Source organism: Anolis sagrei, chromosome 1 (genome assembly GCF_037176765.1).
Source record: "Anolis sagrei isolate rAnoSag1 chromosome 1, rAnoSag1.mat, whole genome shotgun sequence".
Taxonomy (NCBI): domain Eukaryota; kingdom Metazoa; phylum Chordata; class Lepidosauria; order Squamata; family Dactyloidae; genus Anolis; species Anolis sagrei.
The window spans coordinates 242,633,688-242,654,999 of record NC_090021.1 but is presented as its reverse complement, the minus strand read 5'-3'; the positions used below and the strand labels follow the sequence as shown (position 1 = coordinate 242,654,999).

The following is a 21,312-nucleotide window of genomic DNA, read 5'->3' as shown; positions in this document are numbered from 1 at the left end:
TGGGTTTCTAAAAAGTCAGAAATCAGTCCAGTAGCTTTTATAGAAGCTGCTTTTTCTGATTTGGAGTCCCTCACATCAAAAGCATAGAGATATATAGCTTTGTTGCTGTGTGATCATAGAAAGGCATTTTGTCTAGTACAATTTCAAACACATGGAGCCAGGGGGGAGGCTTGGGGGGTTTCAGCCCCCCCTGAAATTCTCATGGTGGTCCACGAGAAGGCCTTACTGGTACATTATTTAAACTGTTATGTTTATTCATATCATGATCTGATCACCATGCTCAATATATCCCATATGCATGGGGGTATTGGGGTAACAATACAAAAGGTTTGCTAGGGTAGACACTCTTTCACTCAGACTCAGCCCCCCCCAACCAAACTCACCCCCGCCCCGCCCCCCCCCCCCCGAAACAAAATCCTAGATTGTGTGGCTTGGATAGACACCACCCCCACATATGACTGACAACCTCATTCCTGTTTTAAGTTAAAATTAACCACTGAAGACACAACTATATTATCACATTCCACTCTGTATTCCATACAATCCCTTCCCCCTTACTAGCTGCAGCATTTTAAGTGAACATCGGCAGATGTTATATGCAAACTCACAGTCACATTCCCAGTGCCAGCAGCACCCATCATCATTCACGACTCGCACAGGGGCAAGCCCATTGGAGCACACGGGCTTGGGAGGTGGGTTGCATGGTATAGTCACGATTATCCATTTATCATCTTCAATACATACGGCTTGGGTACATTCACATATCCACCACTTTTCTCCAGGCTGTATTTTGAAAAGACAGGGGGAAAAAACCATATATTTCACTATCTGCACAAATACATTTGCACAAAAATATCACAATGGACTGGAAGTTGCATTTAAAGGAAACCCATAAATACATGAACTTGGAGCTTAGAGCGGCTCACAGAAGCACTCCAAGTGCCTCATATAAAAAACAATACCCAAGAATAAATGCAAAGACATAAGTAAAATCAATAGCGCATATAAAATTCGACTAATTAAATTATAAGAGTATAAAATTATAAAAATTATAAAAATTCCTAAAATGCAGTAGAACCTGTGGTAGGCCGCGTATCTGCCGTAACAATCCAAGTGCGGAGCAGTGGTTCAACAAGGTGACCATAGATTACTCAGGATCAAAGGCCTGTCTGAAGAGCCATGTTTTTAAACTCACCCGAAAGGCTTGAAGAGGGAGGGCTAATCTAATTTCTTTAGGGAGGGCATTCCAGAGCTGGGAGTCACCAATGAGAAGGCCCTCTCTCTCATCCCCACTAAATTGATTTACAAGGAGATAGCAACAGAGGAAAAGTAGTGGCAAGCTATGTGAGAACAGGGTCTGGGTATGTCTATCCCGAAAGATCATCAAGTGACAAAGGGCTCATCCAGATAGGCCCTAAAACACATGCCCTCCCACCAGGCCCGTAGCCAGGATTTCGATTCGGGGGGGGGGGGGGCTGAGTGAAAGAGGGTCTACCCTAGCAAACCTTTTGTATTGTTACCCCAATACCCCCATGCATATGGGATATATTGAGCATGGTGATCAGATCATGATATGAATAAACGTAACAGTTTAAATAATGCACCAGTAATGCCTTTTTGTGAACCACCATGAGAATTTGGGGGGGGGGGCTGAAGCCCCCCAAGCCCCCCTCCCCAGCTACATGCCTGCCTCCCACATATTTACCTGCGGCATCCATGTGATGCCTCAGGTAAATGCAAGTGCTTTGTGCCAAGGAAAACCTTGCTTTGTGCTGAGGCAATTTGATAGTGGATTAGAGCCATGCCTTCCTGAAAAGCACTGGTTGAACCTACTATGGCCACTGTCCGGACAGCTCCTTGAGAAATCCTGGATCTCTGAGAGGGCAGTCCAGAAAGCCCTCTCATATTTTTTTTTGGGGGGGGGGGCTGAATCAGGCTGGAAAACTGAGAAGCCCCCCCCCCCCCTTTAAATGTAAAATAACTTACTGGGCCTCTATTAAGCCTCGGAGCACATTTCCTGGAATGTACCATTACACGTGAGGAAACCTACTTGCATGAACTTGGTACATTCCAAGAAGTGTGTTCCAAGGTCAAATGGAGGCCTGGTAAATTCTTCACCATTTTTAGGGCTTTTGGGGGGGGGGGGTTCTTGGTGTCTGGGTGCCCTGCTGCAAATCCCGGCAGGGCATCTGGACACACTCCCCCCCCCCCCGACACACAAACACATATACAGAAAACACGTGCTTTCTGAGGTGGTGGATTAGAACTCAGGAACATGCACATTTTAAAAACACAATTGTTCCTGGGTTAAAGGGCTGTCTGGAACTGCCCAAAGCTATCCTGTAGACCCCCAGACTTTAATCCTAGGGAAACATATACCTCACCACCATTACACCTTGCTTGAAAAAAGTTATTTATCTCTACATAATAGGTGTTTGAATCAGCATTATTATTCTCTTTACAAACCAATTTACTTGTGTGTGTGTGTTTGGCTTACTGTTGTTTTTCACTTGAAAGAGATGAATTGCCCTTGGTATTGTCTCTCTTAGGTTGAATAAAGGCAAATATCAAAGTGAACTCACCCCTTTCAAGCCAAAGAAAATGCACAAAACCAATTCTGATAAGCCTTTGCAACCTTGAACTTCTAAACAGGAAATAGATTGAAGAAAGAACATGCACAAAATGAAAACTATTTTCCTGTCATTAGATATTGCATAAACTTTGATACTTTTTCAAATATTCTAATGTTTCAAAAAGGTTTTTAGATTTGTCACTGAGAGGTAAAAAAACAATAAAAATACTTCTAAATGAACTAAAATGCTTAATCAAGAATTCAACATTACTAACCTGAACAGTTCCATTTTCGGTTTGACACGGTAACTTTGGGGTTGTACTTATAGTTGTGGTTATCTCAGTTGTAGTTGTGGTTGTGGGTGTAGTTGTGGTTGTCTCAGTTGTGGTTGTGGGTGTAGTTGTGGGTGTGGGTGTCGTTGTGGTTGTCTCGGTTGTAGTTGTGGTTGTGGGTGTAGTTGTGGTTGTCTCAGTTGTGGTTGTGGTTGTGGGTGTAGTTGTGGGTGTGGGTGTAGTTGTGGTTGTCTCAGTTGTAGTTGTGGGTGTGGGTGTAGTTGTGGTTGTCTCAGTAGTAGTTGTGGTTGTGGATGTGGTTGTCTCTGTAGTAGTTGTGGTTGTGGGCATAGTTGTGGTTGTCTCTGTTGTAGTTGTTGTTGTGGGTGTAGTTGTGGATGTGGTTGTTTCCGTAGTAGTTGTGGTCGTGGGCGTAGTTGTCTCGGTAGTAGTTGTGGGTGTAGTTGTCTCAGTAGTAGTTGTGGTTGTGGATGTGGTTGTCTCTGTTGTTGTGGTTGTGGGTGAAGTTGTGGATGTGGTTGTCTCTGTTGTTGTAGTTGTGGGTGTAGTTGTGGTTGTCTCAGTGGTAGTTGTGGTCATGGGAGTAGATGTAGTCGTGGCTGTAGTTGTGGATGTGGTTGTCTCAGTTGTTGTGGTTGTGGGTGTAGTTGTGGTTGTCTCAGTTGTAGTTGTCGTGGGTGTAGTTGTGGTTGTCTCAGTTGTTGTGGTTGTGGGTATAGTTGTGGATGTAGTTGTCTCAGTTGTTGTAGTAGTTGTGGGTGTGGTTGTAGTTGTTGTTGTGGGCGTAGTTGTGGGTGGAGCCGTAGTTGTACAAATCCAGTGGTGAACTTCTTCTTCACCATGCTCCGAGCAAATGACAGCATAACACATTTCTCTGTGCTTTCCAGTTTCTATTATGTCACCTAGAGTTTGAAGAACAAGTGTTAACATCAGCTGTAACTAAAAACATGTTCATGTAAATGTATATTCTGCATTTTCTTCTTGTTGTATATCCATATTGTGATTTTCAGAATTACTAACTAGAAACATATAGAACTAAAAACAAAGCGAATAATTAAGAATAAATGAGCAATTCAATATTAAAGCTAAAATGACATATCAAAAGTTAAACAACCCCAAACCAATTCACCCTTTGTAGCAACCACAATATAAATCCAGAGAAATGTTAGAAGAGGGCAACAGCAGGCTAGTGGACTACACTGATTTATTTTGTCTAGTTGCTAGTTTTGCAACCAAGTTTTGCAGCTAGTTTTGAATCTGGAAATTCTGGCTGTATACACTATAGAAACTGAAAACATAGTTATGGGACCAAGCTTTTGGTTCGTATTGAGCAGTGCAATAAGTGATTATGAAACTAATGCAATGACAAATGGAACAGCCCTGGATAATGATTTGGGTTGCGTCATTTTAATAATGTTTTCATGTTGATGTTTTTTAAATGTTTGGTTTTTAATGTATTTGTTTATTTTATTGATATGTAACTGGATGGCATCAAATTGTTGCCTTTTGTGAGGCTGCTCTGAGTCCTCTTCGGGGTGAGAAGAGTGGGGTACGAATGTGGTAAAATAAATAAATAAATAAATAAATGCAGTTTAACACCACGTTAACTGCCATGGCTCAATGCTATGGAATCATGGTGGTTGTCTTTAGTTTTCTCTGCCAAAGAGGGGAGGTGTCTCAACAAACCACAACTTCCAGGATTCCACAGGATTGAGCCACAGCAGTTAAAGTGGTGTCAAACTGCATTAATTCTACAGTGTAGATCCAGTCTAAACAAATGGAATCAGAAAAGCCACACACAAAAAGGGAAATTCGAAACACCTTATGAAAACTTCAGGATTTCATTGGAGAGCATCAAACTGCAATAATTGTGCAATGTGGATATACTCAAGGTTACACGCATATGAACAGGCTCTGCTTTTTTACAGCATTCTGAATGTACAAAGGCAAGCGTATGTGGCCTAATGACAAAGGCAAGCGTATGTGGCCCACTTGTGTATGCAAAATGCATATGTCTGTTGAGAAACAGTGGCTATAACTGTTGAATTCAGGCCAATTGCTTGGTGTGATGGAAGGAAGACCAAGAATAAAGAAAATCCACATGAAGAGAAACCAGCACTGTTTTTGAATTGAATACAATATTGGAAAATGCCTACAGCACACTTAGTGTATGTCATCATTTGATGCCATAAAGTCCCCCCCCCCCCAAAAAAAAAATTAAACCCATTTCTACTGGTTTTAATGTTAAAAGGAAATTTTAAAAATCAGACACTCTAAATAATTCTACAGATCAGCCCTGGATGAAGTATCTACCGTATATTCCGGCATATAAGACGACTGGGCGTATAAGACGACCCCCAGCTTTTCCAGTTAAACTATAGAGTTAAGACGACTTCCATGCATAAGACTACACCCGCGTATAAGACGACCCCTGACTTTTGAGAAGATTTTCTTGGGTTAAAAAGTAGTCTTATACGCCAGAATATACTGTAATAAGTAAAAAAGGAAAGGTCTGTTACATGTTCAATCTCAGCACTCTTTTGTAAGTCCTAGGAATTCTGCAAGTTCCAAAATAAGGCAATATGGAGTGTGGATCAGAGAAAATGGGGAGGGGGACAATTGGAAATGGGTTTTCAGACATCACTGTAGAACATTGTTAAATTATTAGTATGTATTAGAAAGGTGTAATATAGATATGATATATATGGTGACTTGAAGGCAACTGCTATAGCTATCTTATTTTTCCTACACTGGAGGCATCTCATTTTATACTTTTCTTTTTTACACATCTTGAGACATGTTTTCTATTTCACTAAGGTATATGTAAATATATGAAAAGTATGTAAATGATATGTGTTAATAAGAATTGTGTGGCTTTACTTTGGCAGTATGCTCAGTTAAAAAAATCTTTCTCTATTACATGCAATTTGTAAATCTTTACCAAAAAAACCCCTGTGACTAGGAAACATAATTATGCAATAGCTTTTAACAACACATCATCTTATTCCATTCGTGGTATTTGAGCAAGATTTTATGTCTGGGGTTATGCAATCTTATCGGCATTTAGAGAAATGCCACTCTAAATATGTTTTCAGACATTGAATTATTTTTTTTTAAAAGAGAGTACTGTACTTATTGTATTTGTTATTTTGAATTCTTATATTAGACTTAGGAGAAAGCGCCATTACTGTGGACCCCACCTTGTACAACCAGCTATATTTTACTGGTGTTTTTTTATTTGCCTTGATACCTGATATTTTAATTTGCCTCTGAATCTTACCTGGATGGTATATTTTGCCATCTACTATACAGACATTTCCTGGTATGAAAGTTGTTGTTATCTCAGTGGTAGTTGTGGTTGTGGGCGTAGTTGTGGATGTGGTTGTTTCGGTTGTAGTGGTAGTTGTAGGCGTAGTTGTGGTTGTCTCAGTTGTGGTTGTGGTTGTGGGAGTAGTCGTGGATGTGGTTGTTTCAGTTGTTGTAGTAGTTGTGGGTGTAGTTGACATGGTCTCGGTTGTGGTTGTGGGTGTAGTTGTCGTTGTCTCAGTTGTTGTAGTAGTTGTGGGTGTAGTTGTCGTTATCTCAGTTGTGGTTGTGGATGTGGTTGTCTCTGTAGTAGTCGTGGTTGTGGGCGTAGTTGTGGTTGTCTCAGTTGTAGTTGTTGTTGGTGTAGTTGTGGTTGTGGTTGGAGTTGTAGTTAAGGTTGGCTCAAATGTGGTTGTGGTTGTGAGCGTAGATGTGGTTGTCTCAGTTGTGGTTGTGGTTGTGGGCGTAGTTGTGGTTGTCTCAGTTGTAGTTGTTGTTGGTGTAGTTGTGGTTGTGGTTGGAGTTGTAGTTAAGGTTGGCTCAAATGTGGTTGTGGTTGTGAGCGTAGTTGTGGTTGTCTCAGTTGTGGTTGTGGTTGTGGGCGTAGTTGTGGTTGTCTCAGTTGTTGTAGTAGTGGGTGTAGTTGTTGTCTCAGTGGTAGTTGTAGTGGCAGTTGTAGTGGTGGTTGTTGGTATCTCAGTGGTAGTAGTGGTTGTTGGTGTAGCTGTTGTGGTGGTAGTGGTTGATGGAGTACTTGTGGTAGTTTTGGTGGTGCTGGACGGAGTAGTCACTAAAAAGGAAGAGTAAGAATGGAAGAATATGAAGTGAAAAATAAAACCTTTAATTAACCAGCCACCGCTTTTTAAAATTGCCTTTTGAAACAGAAACTTAACATCTTTTTTGGAAAATAGTTACATTATGAGTATACACTTATGGTAATCAATTAATTAATTAATAGCACAATATTATGCATGTTTACTCAGAGATAATTCAGTACAACCCAAAACTCCTAAAAAGAATGAGCTGCAAATCCTATGTAGACTTTACCTTGTAGAAATTCATTCAACATAATTGAACCTAGTAAATCAACAAAGTTGAATTCTATGGATTGCACAATTTTGATTTCAAGTAATTATGCTATTAATAGTCTAGGAGCTCCTGGTGGCGCAGTGGGTTAAACCCCTGTGCCAGAAGAACTGAAGACCGATAGGTCGCAGGTTCGAATCCAGGGAGAGCGTGGATGAGCTCCCTCTATCAGCTCCAGCTCCTCATTTGGGGACATGAGAGAAGCCTCCCACAAGGATGGTAAAACATCAAAACATCCAGGCGTTCCCTGGGCAACATCCTTGCAGACGGACAATTCTCTCATACCAGAAGCGACTTGCAGTTTCTCAAGTCGCTCCTGACGTGACAAAAAAAAAAATAGTCTAAATCCAATTGCTAATCTGAAAAAGAACAGACACATCAGATCAATGACCTTTGTATAAACAGCAGCAGTAGATTTGATGAATTTGTTCTAGCTGGGGCTAGCAACTGGATTTATAAAAATATAATCCACTGAGTAAAGTTTGTTATCTATTGCCAAATCAGTTAAATATACTTCATTACATATGGTAATATATTTAAAGGAATTTTAGAGGGGAGACTGCACAAGCATGATTTTGCATGCCTTTGCTGACAACTCTTCCTTCTTAATGAATTTTTGCACACTTTTTGACATATTTTCTCCAGAGCATATGTATGTGGGAATTTCCACTTTGTCTGGACTATGGTATTGAGTAATTTCCAAAAATATGCAGAAATATCTGTTACGGCGTGTCTTCAAGTCATTGTCAATTTATAGCAACCCAAAGACAAAGGCATTGTGGGGTTTCCTGGGAAAATTTGATCGCAGGAAGTTTTGCCTTTGCCTTTGCCTTTGCCTTTGCCTTTGTGGGTGTTCGCAGCTGAATGAGAAAGTGAAGCTTGGTCTGCAGAACTGTAGTTCAGTCATCAAAGCTGAACACCATCCTCACTCTTATATAATTATGGATTTATTTGTGTAAAATTCCTTAAGGAAAAATATATGGCATATGTAGCTCTCTCTTAATAAAGAGCAATACACATGCCAATTTGTTCATTGCTGGAGTGGTTACAGCAGTGTTTCTCAACCTGGGGGTCGGGACCCATAAGGGGGTCATGAAGGGATGTTGGAGGGGGGGGGTCACCAAAGCCCCTCAGAAAACACAATATTTTCTGTTGGTCATGGAGTTTCTGTCTGGGAAGTTTGGCCCAATTCTATTGTTGTTGAGGTTCAGAATGCTCTTTTATTGTAGATCAACTATAAATCCCAGCAAGTCCCAAATGTCAAGATCTAGTTTCCCCAAACTCCACCAGTGTTCACATTTGAGCATATTGAGCATTCGTGCCAAGTTTGGCCCAGATCCATCATTGTTTGAGTCCAGTGCTCCCTGAATGTAGGTAAACTACAACTCCAAAACTCAAGGTAAATGCCCACCAAACCCTTCCAGTATTTTCTTTTGGTCATGGGAGTTCTGTGTTCCAAGGCTGGTTCAATTCCATTGCTGGTGGAGTTTAGAATGCTCTTTGATTGTAGGTTAACTATAAATCCCAGCAACTACAACTCCCAAAAGACAAAATCAATTTTCTCCTACCCCACCAATATTCAAATTTGGGTGTATCGGGGATCTGTGCCAAATTTGGTTCAGTGAATGAAACCCTGCATATCAGATATTTACATTATGATTCATAACAGTAGCAAAATTATAGTTATGAAGTAGCTACGAAAATAATTTTATGATTGGGGGTCACCACAACATGGGGAACTGTATTAAGGGGTCACAGCATTAGGAAGTCTGAGAAACACTAGGTTAGAGTGAGTCATTCCTTCATGCCACATGGAGAGCCAAATGTTGTTCACAGTGACTGAATTCATTATTTAAAGATTTTTAAAAGTTTACTTATTAATTGATTTTCCATCTCTTTGACGTCAGACCAAGACTATATGTTTTTAATTCCATGAAATCTTGGAAATCAGACCCATATTTATATTGCTTCCATAAAGAAAGACACGGGAATGAAGCTGAAAATACTAGTCTTGTTAAAAACAATGGCCCATAGAAAAGTTCCTCACTTAACAATGATATATGGGTATCTCTAAAGTCATGAAGACAAGAAAGTCATGATTGGAAATAAAGCTCTTCTACATTAGTGAATAGCTGGGAGAATAACCCACCATTGCTGTTTTCGATAATGTTTTTGCCATTTTCTGTACGATTTATTCTGAGAATTTGTTTGGGAAAATATAGTATTATAGGTTGCCCTATGTAGGTTCAAGAATGCAACTGCAAACAAAACATGAAAGGCAAACCATATTATTTATATCTTCAAAGTTAATTAGATACTACACTGACCTGGACTGCTTTCTATGATGTCATCAGGTTCAGTAGTGCATGGAATTGTTGTTGATGTTGTTGTTGTTGTTGTTATTGGTGGTGGTGGTGGTGATGATGATGTAGTTGTAGTAGATGTTAGAGGAGTCACAGAGGTTGTTGTAATAGATGTGGCACATACATCACTGCAGCAATACACACTAATTTCATAATCAAGGCACATTGGTGCTAGTCCTCCTTGGGGTTGATCACTGTTTTTACACAGTAGTCCTGAGGAAACGTCACACACCAGCTTTTGTTCCAGTTCATGAATAGGGATATTAGGGAATTTTATAGCTCTGCATGAAATATTTAATGGATGTGAGCAGATAGCTACACCATTTTCCCTGATATTTGGATAGGTTTCATTGTCACCTCCATCCTTGTCAGCATAGTCTGGCTTACTCACACTAATCCATTCAGACCACTGGCAGACGAAGCACTCAGCTGCAAGAGAAAAAATAAGCTCATTTTCAGAAAAAAGTATCAGGTAACTGCAATGAATTTTCTAATACTCTTGCTACAAATTTGCTCACCTAAAGCATGGAACAAAAATAAAGGCAATAGAAATGCAAGCAAATGTTTATAACACAATGAATTCTCATTGCCATAATTAAAATGCCTATTATTTTTAACCTTTTCTTTTTGATAAATTTAGCCACTATGTGTGAGAATTGACCTACAAATTGATCAGATAATGTGCAACTTGACCAAAATGGATAGAGTATGTGGATGTTTCCTCTGAGAAAATTATCATCTCTCCACAAAAAACCTTTTTAAATGTTGTCATTTTTTAAAAAATGTAGAATAACATCCTATTTTTAAAGAGGGATTGTTTTTGTGTGTCAGGAGCAACTTGAGAAACTGCAAGTCAAATTGGCTATCTACAATTCCCAGGGGACACCCAGATGTTTTACCATCCTGTGGGAGGCTTCTCTCATGTCCCCACATAAGAAGCTGGAGCTGACAGATGGGAGCCCACCCCGTCCCCGGATTCAAACCAATGACCTTTTGGTCAGTAGTTCTACCAGCACCGGGGTTTAACCCATTGCACCACTGGGGGCTTCCAAGAGGAAGGATGAATTAAGTTTAATCTACAAAGTTTAAATAATATTTTATTTAGCTATGAAACCAAACCAAAATACAGATATATTTCTAGGAAAGAACTACCTCTTTGTTTTACTTGTTTTAGTTGTTGTTGCTGAGCTTTCAGCAAAGAAAAGATTGAAACATGTAAAGAAAAATACAACTGGTTCTTGAGATGTGTTACCCATCTTATTTTGCAATGGGATCTTATCTATTCTGATTCTCAAGTTAAAAATTAGGGACACAATTCTTCAGTAAATTTCTTTTTCAAAGTAATAACAGGTAATTTCAGCAAGTTTCTTCCTATTTTGAGAAAAGCCATACTATTTTCAAAGTGTACTTGTAATTCAGAAACCAATTTAGTGAAGAAGTCCCATGTGGTTGTTTTGTGTAGGAGTAAGCATTTTATTTTATTTTTAATTTATTTTGGTGAAACACACTTTTCTGTAAGAAAAATAACATTTCGATGTAGAAATGTTTCCTACACAGAAAATTCTGTAATTTGGAATTTATTCTGCATAAGTTTCACATGTTGTTGATTTTCTGTGCAAGAATTAATATTTCAGTGTTAAAATATTATTTCTCATTCAAAAAAGCTGTTTCCTGAACAGAAAATGTTGGTTTCAGTACAAAAAGGATCACACGTAAAATGTAAGAGAAATGTAAGAGAATAAAAGTGACATAAATCTACACATGCAAATAAAATTATTATTATATATATATATATATATAGAGAGAGAGAGAGAGAGAGAGAGCTATTCCAACTAAAGAGGGAAGTGCAGTATTACTACACAGAGTAAATATGATTTTTAGGCTAGTAAACATATTGTTTACTTTTCTTTAAAAACCCTTTAACAGAAAGAAGAAAGACATAGCAAAATATTACTTCACTCCAGTTCTGTCTGTCAGTATTTTTGACATAGTTTCCTTTCTAACTGTAATATATCTTAGCATATATATAATCAGGGGTGGGGTTAAAATTATAAGACTTATGATGCTTTTGTACTTACTTGTTGAGCCTGTTGCCATTGGAGATGGTGTTTGTAGAAAGAAAGAAAGAAAGGAAGGAAGGAAGGAAGGAAGGAAGGAAGGAAGGAAGGAAAGGAAAGGAAAGGAAAGGAAAGGAAAGGAAAGGAAAAAAGGAAAAAAGGAAAAAAGGAAAAAAGGAAAAAAGGAATAAATTACATGTTGCAGTCCCATATACTGGATCATATGTAAGAAACATCTTCTATACTTATATCATCAGACATTGCACGTTAAATTCCTGTCCTAAAATTGACTGCATCAATTTATTTATTTTATTTATTTATTTGATGCATTTATTAACCGCCATTCTCAGCCCTTTAGGGCGACTCATGGCGGTGTACAACACATATAAAAGGCAATTACAATGAAGCAATACAACAACACATTAACAATACAACCATTACAAAATTTACACTAAAAATCCGCTTCGTCTCATAGTGGAATCATAAACCAATCTCATATTCCTTGTTCCTTTCCAGTCGTCTTTACCACATTGTTATAGCACTTAATTAAATGCCTTCTCGAACAGCCATGTCTTGAGGCTTTTTCGGAAGGACATGAGGGAGGGCAGCTGTCTGATGTCTGCAGGGAGAGTGTTCCACAGCAGTATATGATACACAGTTAGCATTCAGTATCTTTCATATTTCTTGGACTGACTATTTTATTCATGATATGCATTATGATAAATTAATTACACATTACTTACTTGCAGTTGTAGGTGAAGTTGAGGTGGTAGTAGTAGGAGTGGTAGTTGGCGTAGTCGTGGGAGTCGTGGTTGAAGTGGTAGTAGAAGTGGTGGTTGGTGTAGTAATAGGAGTGGTAGTTGGCGTAGTAGTTGGAGTGGTGGTGGTGGTAGTTGTTGGTGTAGTAGTAGGGGATGTGGAGGTAGTGGTAAGAGTGGTGGTTGGTGTGGTCGTGGGAGTGGTGGTTAAAGTGGTAGTAGGAGTGGTGGTTGGTGTAGTAGTAGGAGTGGTAGTTGGTGTAGTAGTAGGAGTTGTGGTGGTAGTTGTTGGTGTAGTAGTAGGGGATGTGGAAGTAGTGGTAGGAGTAGTAGTCGGAGTGGTAGTAGGAGTGGTGGTTGTTGTAGTGGTAGAAGTTGTGGAGGTTGTGGTGAAAGTAGTAGTTGGTGAAGTGGTAGTTGATGTAGTTGTGGAAGGAGTCGTAGTTGGAGGAGTTTCACAATTAATAGTTTTGCAGCAGTACACACTGATTTCATAGTTGTTACACTGAGGCTGAGGGTATAACCCAATCGGCTGATCCTTATTGTGGCAAATCAGCCCAGTCGTAACATCGCATTCCACTATTTGTCCCAAATCCTTGATGGAGTAGTCTGGAAATTTCACAGCACGGCATGATATATTTTCTGGCCTCTCGCAAATAGAGATGTTGTGGGCTCTGATGTTGACATAGGTTTCATTGTCACCCTCATCTAAGCCAGCATGGGGGAAATCCACATCAATCCACTGGGACCACTCACAAATTTCCGAAGGTACACAAATTGCTGCAGTGACAGATAAAAATAACAGAGGTGTTAAGTGTGCCGTTCTGAAATAAATATACTAAGCAACTATAAAATACACCACATTTATGAGAAATTCTTGTTCACAACAGTTGTTTCTACCAGGTCCTTTCTTACCCTAAACAGTTATAGTCCCACCTACACAGATCATTTAATGCTGCATCAAAGCAGTGTTGAAGAAAGGGGTTTCACTGTACAGATTGTTACATTGGAAATCCTGTTACTGGTCTGAAGGTCAGGTGGTAATTATACATACCACAGAGCGCTGATACACATTGAGGGCCTTCTTTTGTGCACTTCTGTGGGAGTTTGTTACTTGGTTGCCACAGGTCGAAACTAGCTTTGAATTGCATCAAGTCCAAGTGCAGACAGGGCCCATATCAGATTGATACTACTTGAAATGACAGGATTTTTTTCCTATAGAATCCTTAGATCTCTAGTTTAATGGAGCACTACAGTTTTCTGAAATCTGAAGGATGGCATTATGACATTTAAAGTAGTCACAAAATGGGAAAATATTTAGATTGAATGAAACCCAGTTTTTGAATTGTACTACCAACTGTACCACCAGCCTTTTGGTCACAACGACATCAGCATTACCAAACCATTCCTAATCTATACTTCGATTTGAAGTGCCATTGTTGTTACTCAATAGATAACTCCATGATTGATGGCAGAGGGTGCATCTACACTACATAATTAAAACAGTTTGACCCCACTTTAACTACCATGGCTCAATGCTTATAGCTATATTGAGCCATCGCAGTTAAGTGCTGTCAAACCACATCCATTCTGCAGTGTGGATGTACCCTGAGTAAACCAAAGTGACATGTTTCCTAATGGAAAAAGTGAGATAATTGCATGGTTTCGAAACTGACTTCAAGTAACTCCCAACCAAAGCATTATCGTATTGTCGAAGGCTTTCATGGCTGGAATCACTAGGTTCTTGTGGGTTTTTTCGGGCTATAGGGCCATGTTCTAGAGGCATTTCTCCTGACGTTTCGCCTGCATCTATGGCAAGCATCCTCAGAGGTAGTGAGGTCTGTTGGAAATAGGACAATGGGTTTATATATCTGTGGAATGGCTGGGGTGGGGCAAGGAGCTCTTCCCTGCTACATTCACACCTAGCTCTAGCAGGGAAGAGCTCCTTGCCCCACCCCAGCCATTCCACAGATATATAAACCCATTGTCCTATTTCCAACAGACCTCACTACCTCTGAGGATGCTTGCCATAGATGCAGGTGAAACGTCAGGAGAAATGCCTCTAGAACATGGCCCTATAGCCCGAAAAAACCCACAAGAACCAAAGCATTATCCATTGGCTATTCCTTGATGGCTGTTGACATAGGTTTACACAGCTTAGGGTGCTGTGACAATTGTGTTCCGATTTCATGGCTTTTTTAAATTTATGCTTTTGTTTCATAATTGGCTAGTTACATTCAAACTGGATTACTGAATTCTCTGTAGTTTGAAGATTATTCCTATATTAAAATTACATTTTTATTCCTACGCATTTTCTCTGTGCATTAATTTGAAGTATATCTCCTTCCTTATGTTCTGTACTACAATTTACAGAAATAAATGATTAAAACCATAACTATCAACATTACTCCTGGGCAGTTCCAGGGAAATGGCTTAGCTGGACTTATAAGAGAGATACTTTCTGAGTCAAGCCTTGCTTATACAAAATATTTACAATTAAGTAGGCTAATTGAGTCTCATAACAAATGCTCTTTAATTCTTTGCTTCTTCAAAACAATATGTTAAGGAATACTAGCAGTAGTACTGTACATGAAGGAAACATCTTGCTTATCACTTGCTCAGGGGTGAGAGTTGAGAACATAGTATTTTAAAATTATAAGACATATGGTGCTTTTTTACTTACTTGTTGAGCCTGTTGCCATTGGAAATGGTGTTTGTAGAAAGAAAGAAAGAAAGAAAGAAAGAAAGAAAGAAAGAAAGATTACATGTTGCAGTCCCATATACGGGATCATATGCTGTAAGAAACATCTTCTATACTTATGTCATGAGACATTGCACATTAAATACCTGACTGCATCAATTTCTATTTGTGAGTATATGATACACAGTCAGTATTCAGTAGCTTTCATATTTCTTAGACTGACTATTTTATTCATGATATGCATTACGATAAATTAATTACACATTACTTACTTGTAGTTGTAGGTGAAGTTGAGGTGGTAGTAGTAGGAGTGGTAGTTGGCGTAGTGGTTGGAGTGGTGGTGGTGGTAGTTGTTGGTGTAGTAGTAGGTGATGTGGATGTAGTGGTTGGAGTGGTAGTAGGTGTAGTCGTGGGAGTGGTGGTTGAAGTGGTAGTAGGAGTGGTAGTTGGTGTAGTAGTAGGAGTGGTAGTTGGCGTAGTAGTTGGGGTGGTGGTGGTAGTTGGTGTAGTAGTAGGTGTTGTGGAGGTAGTGGTTGGAGTGGTAGTTGGTGTAGTCGTGGGAGTCGTGGTTGAAGTGGTAGTAGAAGTGGTGGTTGGTGTAGTAGTAGGAGTGGTAGTTGGCGTAGTAGTTGGAGTGGTGGTGGTGGTAGTTGTTGGTGTAGTAGTAGGGGATGTGGAGGTAGTGGTAGGAGTGGTGGTTGGTGTGGTTGTGGGAGTGGTGGTTAAAGTGGTAGTAGGAGTGGTGGTTGGTGTAGTAGTAGGAGTGGTAGTTGGTGTAGTAGTAGGAGTTGTGGTGGTAGTTGTTGGTGTAGTAGTAGGGGATGTGGAAGTAGTGGTAGGAGTAGTAGTCGGAGTGGTAGTAGGAGTGGTGGTTGTTGTAGTGGTAGAAGTTGTGGAGGTTGTGGTGAAAGTAGTAGTTGGTGAAGTGGTAGTTGATGTAGTTGTGGAAGGAGTCGTAGTTGGAGGAGTTTCACAATTAATAGTTTTGCAGCAGTACACACTGATTTCATAGTTGTTACACTGAGGCTGAGGGTATAACCCAATCGGCTGATCCTTATTGTGGCAAATCAGCCCAGTCGTAACATCGCATTCCACTATTTGTCCCAAATCCTTGATGGAGTAGTCTGGAAATTTCACAGCACGGCATGATATATTTTCTGGCCTCTTGCAAATAGAGATGTTGTGGGCTCTGATGTTGACATAGGTTTCATTGTCACCCTCATCTAAGCCAGCATGGGGGAAATCCACATCAATCCACTGGGACCACTCACAAATTTTCGAAGGCACACAAGTTGCTGCAGTGACAGATGGAAATATCACAAAAGTTATATGCATAGCACAGATATCAATATGCTAAGCAACCACTGAATATATATGGATATAAAATTATTTTTATCACTATAAGACCATTACACTATGTAACAAAATATTTAAAAATCTGTTCCTGGCTGTATGGTCATGTTCCAGAAGCATTCCTTCCTAACATTTCGCCCACATCTGTGGCAGGCATCCTCAGAGGTTATGAGGTCTGTTGGAAACTTGGCAGATGGAGTTAATATACCTGTGGAATGTCCAGAGCGGGAGAAAGCACTCTTGTCTGTTTGAGACAGGTGTGAATGTTGCAATTGGCCACCTTGATTAGTACCGAATGGCTTTGCAGCTTCAAATAGTGGCAGCTATTTTCCTGGGGGAATCCTTTGTTGGGAGGTGTTAGCTGGCCTTGATTGTTTCATGTCTGGAATTCCCCAATTTTTTAGTGTTGCTCTTTATTTACTGTCCTGATTTTAGGGTTTTTTGATACTGATAGCCAGATTTTGTTCATTTTTATGGTTTCCTCCTTTCTGTTGAAATTGTCCACATGCTTGTGTATTTCAATGGCTTCTCTGGGCAGTCTGACATGGTGGTTGTTAGAGTGGTCCAGCATTTCTGTGTTCTCAAATAATGTGCTGTGTCCGAGTTGTTTCATCAAGTGCTCTGCTGTGAATGCCTTCTCTGGTTGAATCCCAACAAAGGATTCCCCCAGGCAGGAAGCAGCCAGTCTTTGAAGCTGCAAGCCCATTCAATGCTAATCAACATGGCCAATTCTTTCTCCCACCCTGGACATTCCACAGATATATAAACCTCACTTGCCTAGTTTCCAACAGACCTCACAACCTCCGAGAATGCCTGCCATAGATATGGGTTAGGAGAGAATGCTTCTGGAACATAGCCATACAGCCTGGAAAAATGACAGCAACCCAGTGATTTTGGCCATGAAAGCCTTTGACAACACAGTTTGTTCCTGGTTTGAAAGTGTTGTTTCCCAATTAATTGTATGGTACTTTGAAAGTAGTTATTATATTCCAGAAACTTCATTTTTGTTGCTGCCATAAACTGTGTTGAATTTGTTGAGATATTCAATGAAAAACAATAGCAAAATGTGCTGCAGGATGTCCCGCAAAACCAAAGTTTTTTTCAATTTAATTAAATATATTAATTATTTATCACCCAGGAACCAAAATCATGTTACATAGCATTACCTTTGTGCTTATGGAAATGCTTGTTCAAGAATATAATTGACTTCGTCAAACTTTAAGTTTTATTTTCCACCAAAAGTCAGAAATTTGGACAGAAATTTCCTGTCCTGAGATACTGTTTCTGCATAGACATCAGGGAATTATAGACATGATTTCTTGGTTTGGTCCACCAGCCTGTCTGGAAACACTATAATTTGATCCTCCTTAAGGTCTTCCTTCCTCCACTCCATCCATATAATCTACTGATCTGTCCTGTTTTGTTTTGCCTTTTCATTCCACTTCCACTGCATCTTCTCCCTACTCTCTGTTTTTCTCCATTCATCTTCTCTTCCATGCTTTCTGTTTTTCATGATCTTGTTTCTCTATTTATTGATCCCTCTAAGTGATTCCTCCAATGACTCTAACAAAATTCAAGCACCATGACAGCAAAACTGCCATTCTGCAAAGGGAGGTTTCACAATTTGCTATGACACTCTAGGTAAAGGTAAAGGTTTTCCCCTGACATGAAGTCCAGTCATTTCTGACTCTGGGATGTGGTGCTCATCTCAATTTCTAAGCCGAAGAGCCGGCGTTGTCCGTAAACACCTTCAATGTCATGTGGCCGGCATGACTGCATGGAGAGCTGTTACCTTTCCGCCAGAGCGGTACCTATTGATCTACTCACATTTGCATATTTTCAAATGGCTAGGTTGGCAGAAGCTGGGGCTGACAGTGGTAGTTCATGCTGCTCCTCGGATTTGAACATGCGACCTTTCGGTCAACAAGCTCAACAGCTCTGCGCTTTAACCCCTGCGCCAACGGGGGCTCCTTATGACACTCCAGTGGCATTAAAATAGTTACTTTATAGTTCATACTTTGTCCACATGGGCCCGATCTACACTTTCAGAATAACTGCATTGAATAAGAATTTATAAGTCTACACTGCAGTTTAGTGCAGTTAAACTACATTTTGAAACTACATTACATGGCTGTGTAGTTGAGGCTATGAAAGAAGGACAATTAAAGAAACTCGTTTCCCCCATAATCTCCCCCATAACAAAGATTTGGGGGATATCAAAAATAATATTAGATGAAGACATTTCAACTTTCGATGCCATGAGCTAGGGATTTGGTTGCATCATGGAATGCATGAATAAACTAAAAAGTTGCTAAACCACTTTACATAGGTAGGAACTGGAAGCATACATGGGAAACAATGTTAGGGATGATGTAGCCATTCACATACCGAACTGCAGCTCCCAGCATTACAGCCAGGCCTCTACATTTGCAGGTTTAATTTTCAAAGGTTTCACCATTCCCAGATGTAATTAAAATGTTCTCTCTAGGAATTTCTAGGACATCTAAGGTGACTCTGTAAAGTCAGACTAGAAGACCCAAAGGTTCCTTGAAAGAACACTCCATTTAACATTTCTCGCCTCCTCTTTGCTCCACAACAATATTTTTCAAGCCATTTCTTAGATTATGGGGGTCCTCTAAGATATTTATGCATATTTGTGTGTATTTTTCTTTTGTACTTACTTGTTTGGCCTGTTTCATCAGCAATGATGTTAGTAAAAGAAAAGGAAAGAAAAAAGAAAGAGAAATTAATAGAACCCTTCAGCAATTTGTAAATTAAACAAATTATTGTAGGTTAAATTGCAAGTTGAATTTACATCCTAAGTAAATGTTTGTTATACTATAAGCTCTTGAAATAACACCCTAGAAGTCAGCATGAATAAGGCCATCTGTTTCTATGCATACATATGATTACCAGTCAGTGTACTTTACACTTTGATAAGTTAGCCATGGTATACCTCTGCCTCACTTTGCTGGGATGGGGCTTGAAAACACTTGTTTAGAATGGCTCTTCTCCCTTTTGGAAGAATGACTCTAGAAAGTGTTGCTGGAGATTCCTGCTAGATTCGTTGGCCATTGATCTGTAGGGAACCCCAGGGCTCCACTCTGTCTCCCATGTTATTCAACATGTCCTTGATACCACCAGGAGAGGTTGTCCAGAGGTTTGTGGTTCAGTGACACCTGTGTGCTGATTATGACAGCCACATCTATTTCGTCTTTCCACCTAACTCCAGTGAAGATATTTCAGCCCTAACTCATTACATGGCATCAATAATGGACCAGATGAAGGCAAGCAAATTGAAGCTCAGTTCAGACAAAATGGAAGAGCTCCTAATCAGTCAAAAGACCAGGTAATTGGGATATCAACTGTGCTAGATGGGGCTATGCTTCCCCTAAAGATGTAGGTTCACAATTTTAGTATAGTTAACAGTTTAATTCTCATCGGTCTCAACCTTTTTCACATTTTAAATTAAATTGTAATAATTTTAAATTGAAAGGCATCTTGAATCACAATTTTTGGATATAAACAAAGATGATAAGAGCAGCAATGATATAAATATGCTTGCATGCAAAACAGTATCATAAATAAAAAAAATCTTACTTGTAGTTGTAGTTGGAGTAGTTGTGGTGGTGGTGGTGGTAGTAGTAGTAGAGGTTGTTGTAGAGGTTGTTGTGGGAGTAGTAGTAGGAGAGGTAGTGGTTGTAGTGGTTGTTGTGGGAGTAGTGGTAGGAGAAGTAGTGGTTGTAGTGGTTGTGGGAGTAGTGGTAGGAGAGGTAGTGGTTGTAGTAATTGTTGTGGAAGTAGTGGTAGGAGTTGTAGTGGGAGTAGTGGTAGGAGAGGAAGTGGTTGTAGTGGTTGTTGTGGGAGTAGTGGTAGGAGAGGTAGTGGTTGTAGTGGTTGTTGTGGGAGTAGTGGTAGGAGTTGTAGTGGGAGTAGTGGTAGGAGAGGCAGTGGTTGTAGTGGTTGTTGTAGGAGAAGTGGTTGATGTAGTTGTAGTTGGTGTAGTGGTAGTTGGTGTGGTTGTGGTGACAGTAGTTGTTCCACATAAAGGTGAACAACAGTACACACTGATCTCATAATTATAACAGAGGTTCCACACTGTCTGATCTTGATCTTCATTTCTGCAAATGAGTCCATAGGTAACATTGCACTCCACCTTCTGGCCCAAGGCTTCCAAACTTTGATCAGGTGCAGCTTTAGCCCTGCACTGTATGGCTTCTATAGCTAATGGGCTTGAGCATATTTGAGTGTTTTCTTTATTTCTTATGGCATCATATGTCTCATAGTCACCACCTCCTGGCTCATCTTTGGGATAACTGACATCATACCATTGACTCCAATGGCAGACACATGGAGCTGTAAGACAAATATGAAAGTCATTATCCTGAGTTTAATTTAGTGAGTCATATGAACAATATTTCGATTATAAAATGAGAACAATTTGATACCACCACATCTTTCCATGTTCACCAGTCAAAAATTAGCATGAAGAATTTCTTAGGGATGAGAGCTAGAAAGGCAGACACTCATATCCCAGGACCCATTAGACTTCAAAAATCATCGTAATCATCATCATCATCATCATCATCATCATCACCATCACCATCATCATCATCATTAACCCACTTATCTCTAGATTGAAACTCAAAGTGTCTTATGCAGAAGATTTACCACAGTGCTATTATTTGGTATTCCTTTTAACAAGATCCAAGGACTGCACCTGAGAGCTTAATACATGCAAAACATTTACTGTACCCCAAATACTATTTCAAGACTTACTTGTTGCAGATGTGGTTGTTGTTGTAAAGGCTGAAATGGAAGGG

The 21,312-nt window shown here is 39.7% G+C and overlaps 1 protein-coding gene across 1 annotated transcript in view; it reads right to left on the bottom strand.

Moving 5' to 3' along the window:
* MUC2 (mucin 2, oligomeric mucus/gel-forming) overlaps nucleotides 1-21,312 on the bottom strand; it is a 78,592-nt gene that overhangs the window by 19,787 nt on the left and 37,493 nt on the right. The window contains exons 27-33 of the mRNA XM_067466526.1: nucleotides 20,090-20,845; nucleotides 15,409-16,431; nucleotides 12,421-13,215; nucleotides 9,585-10,049; nucleotides 6,146-6,961; nucleotides 2,848-3,767; nucleotides 609-783 (exon numbers count right to left, since the gene is read on the bottom strand). Coding sequence (XP_067322627.1) covers nucleotides 609-783; nucleotides 2,848-3,767; nucleotides 6,146-6,961; nucleotides 9,585-10,049; nucleotides 12,421-13,215; nucleotides 15,409-16,431; nucleotides 20,090-20,845 — 4,950 coding nt within the window. The remainder of the gene's footprint in view (nucleotides 1-608; nucleotides 784-2,847; nucleotides 3,768-6,145; nucleotides 6,962-9,584; nucleotides 10,050-12,420; nucleotides 13,216-15,408; nucleotides 16,432-20,089; nucleotides 20,846-21,312) is intronic.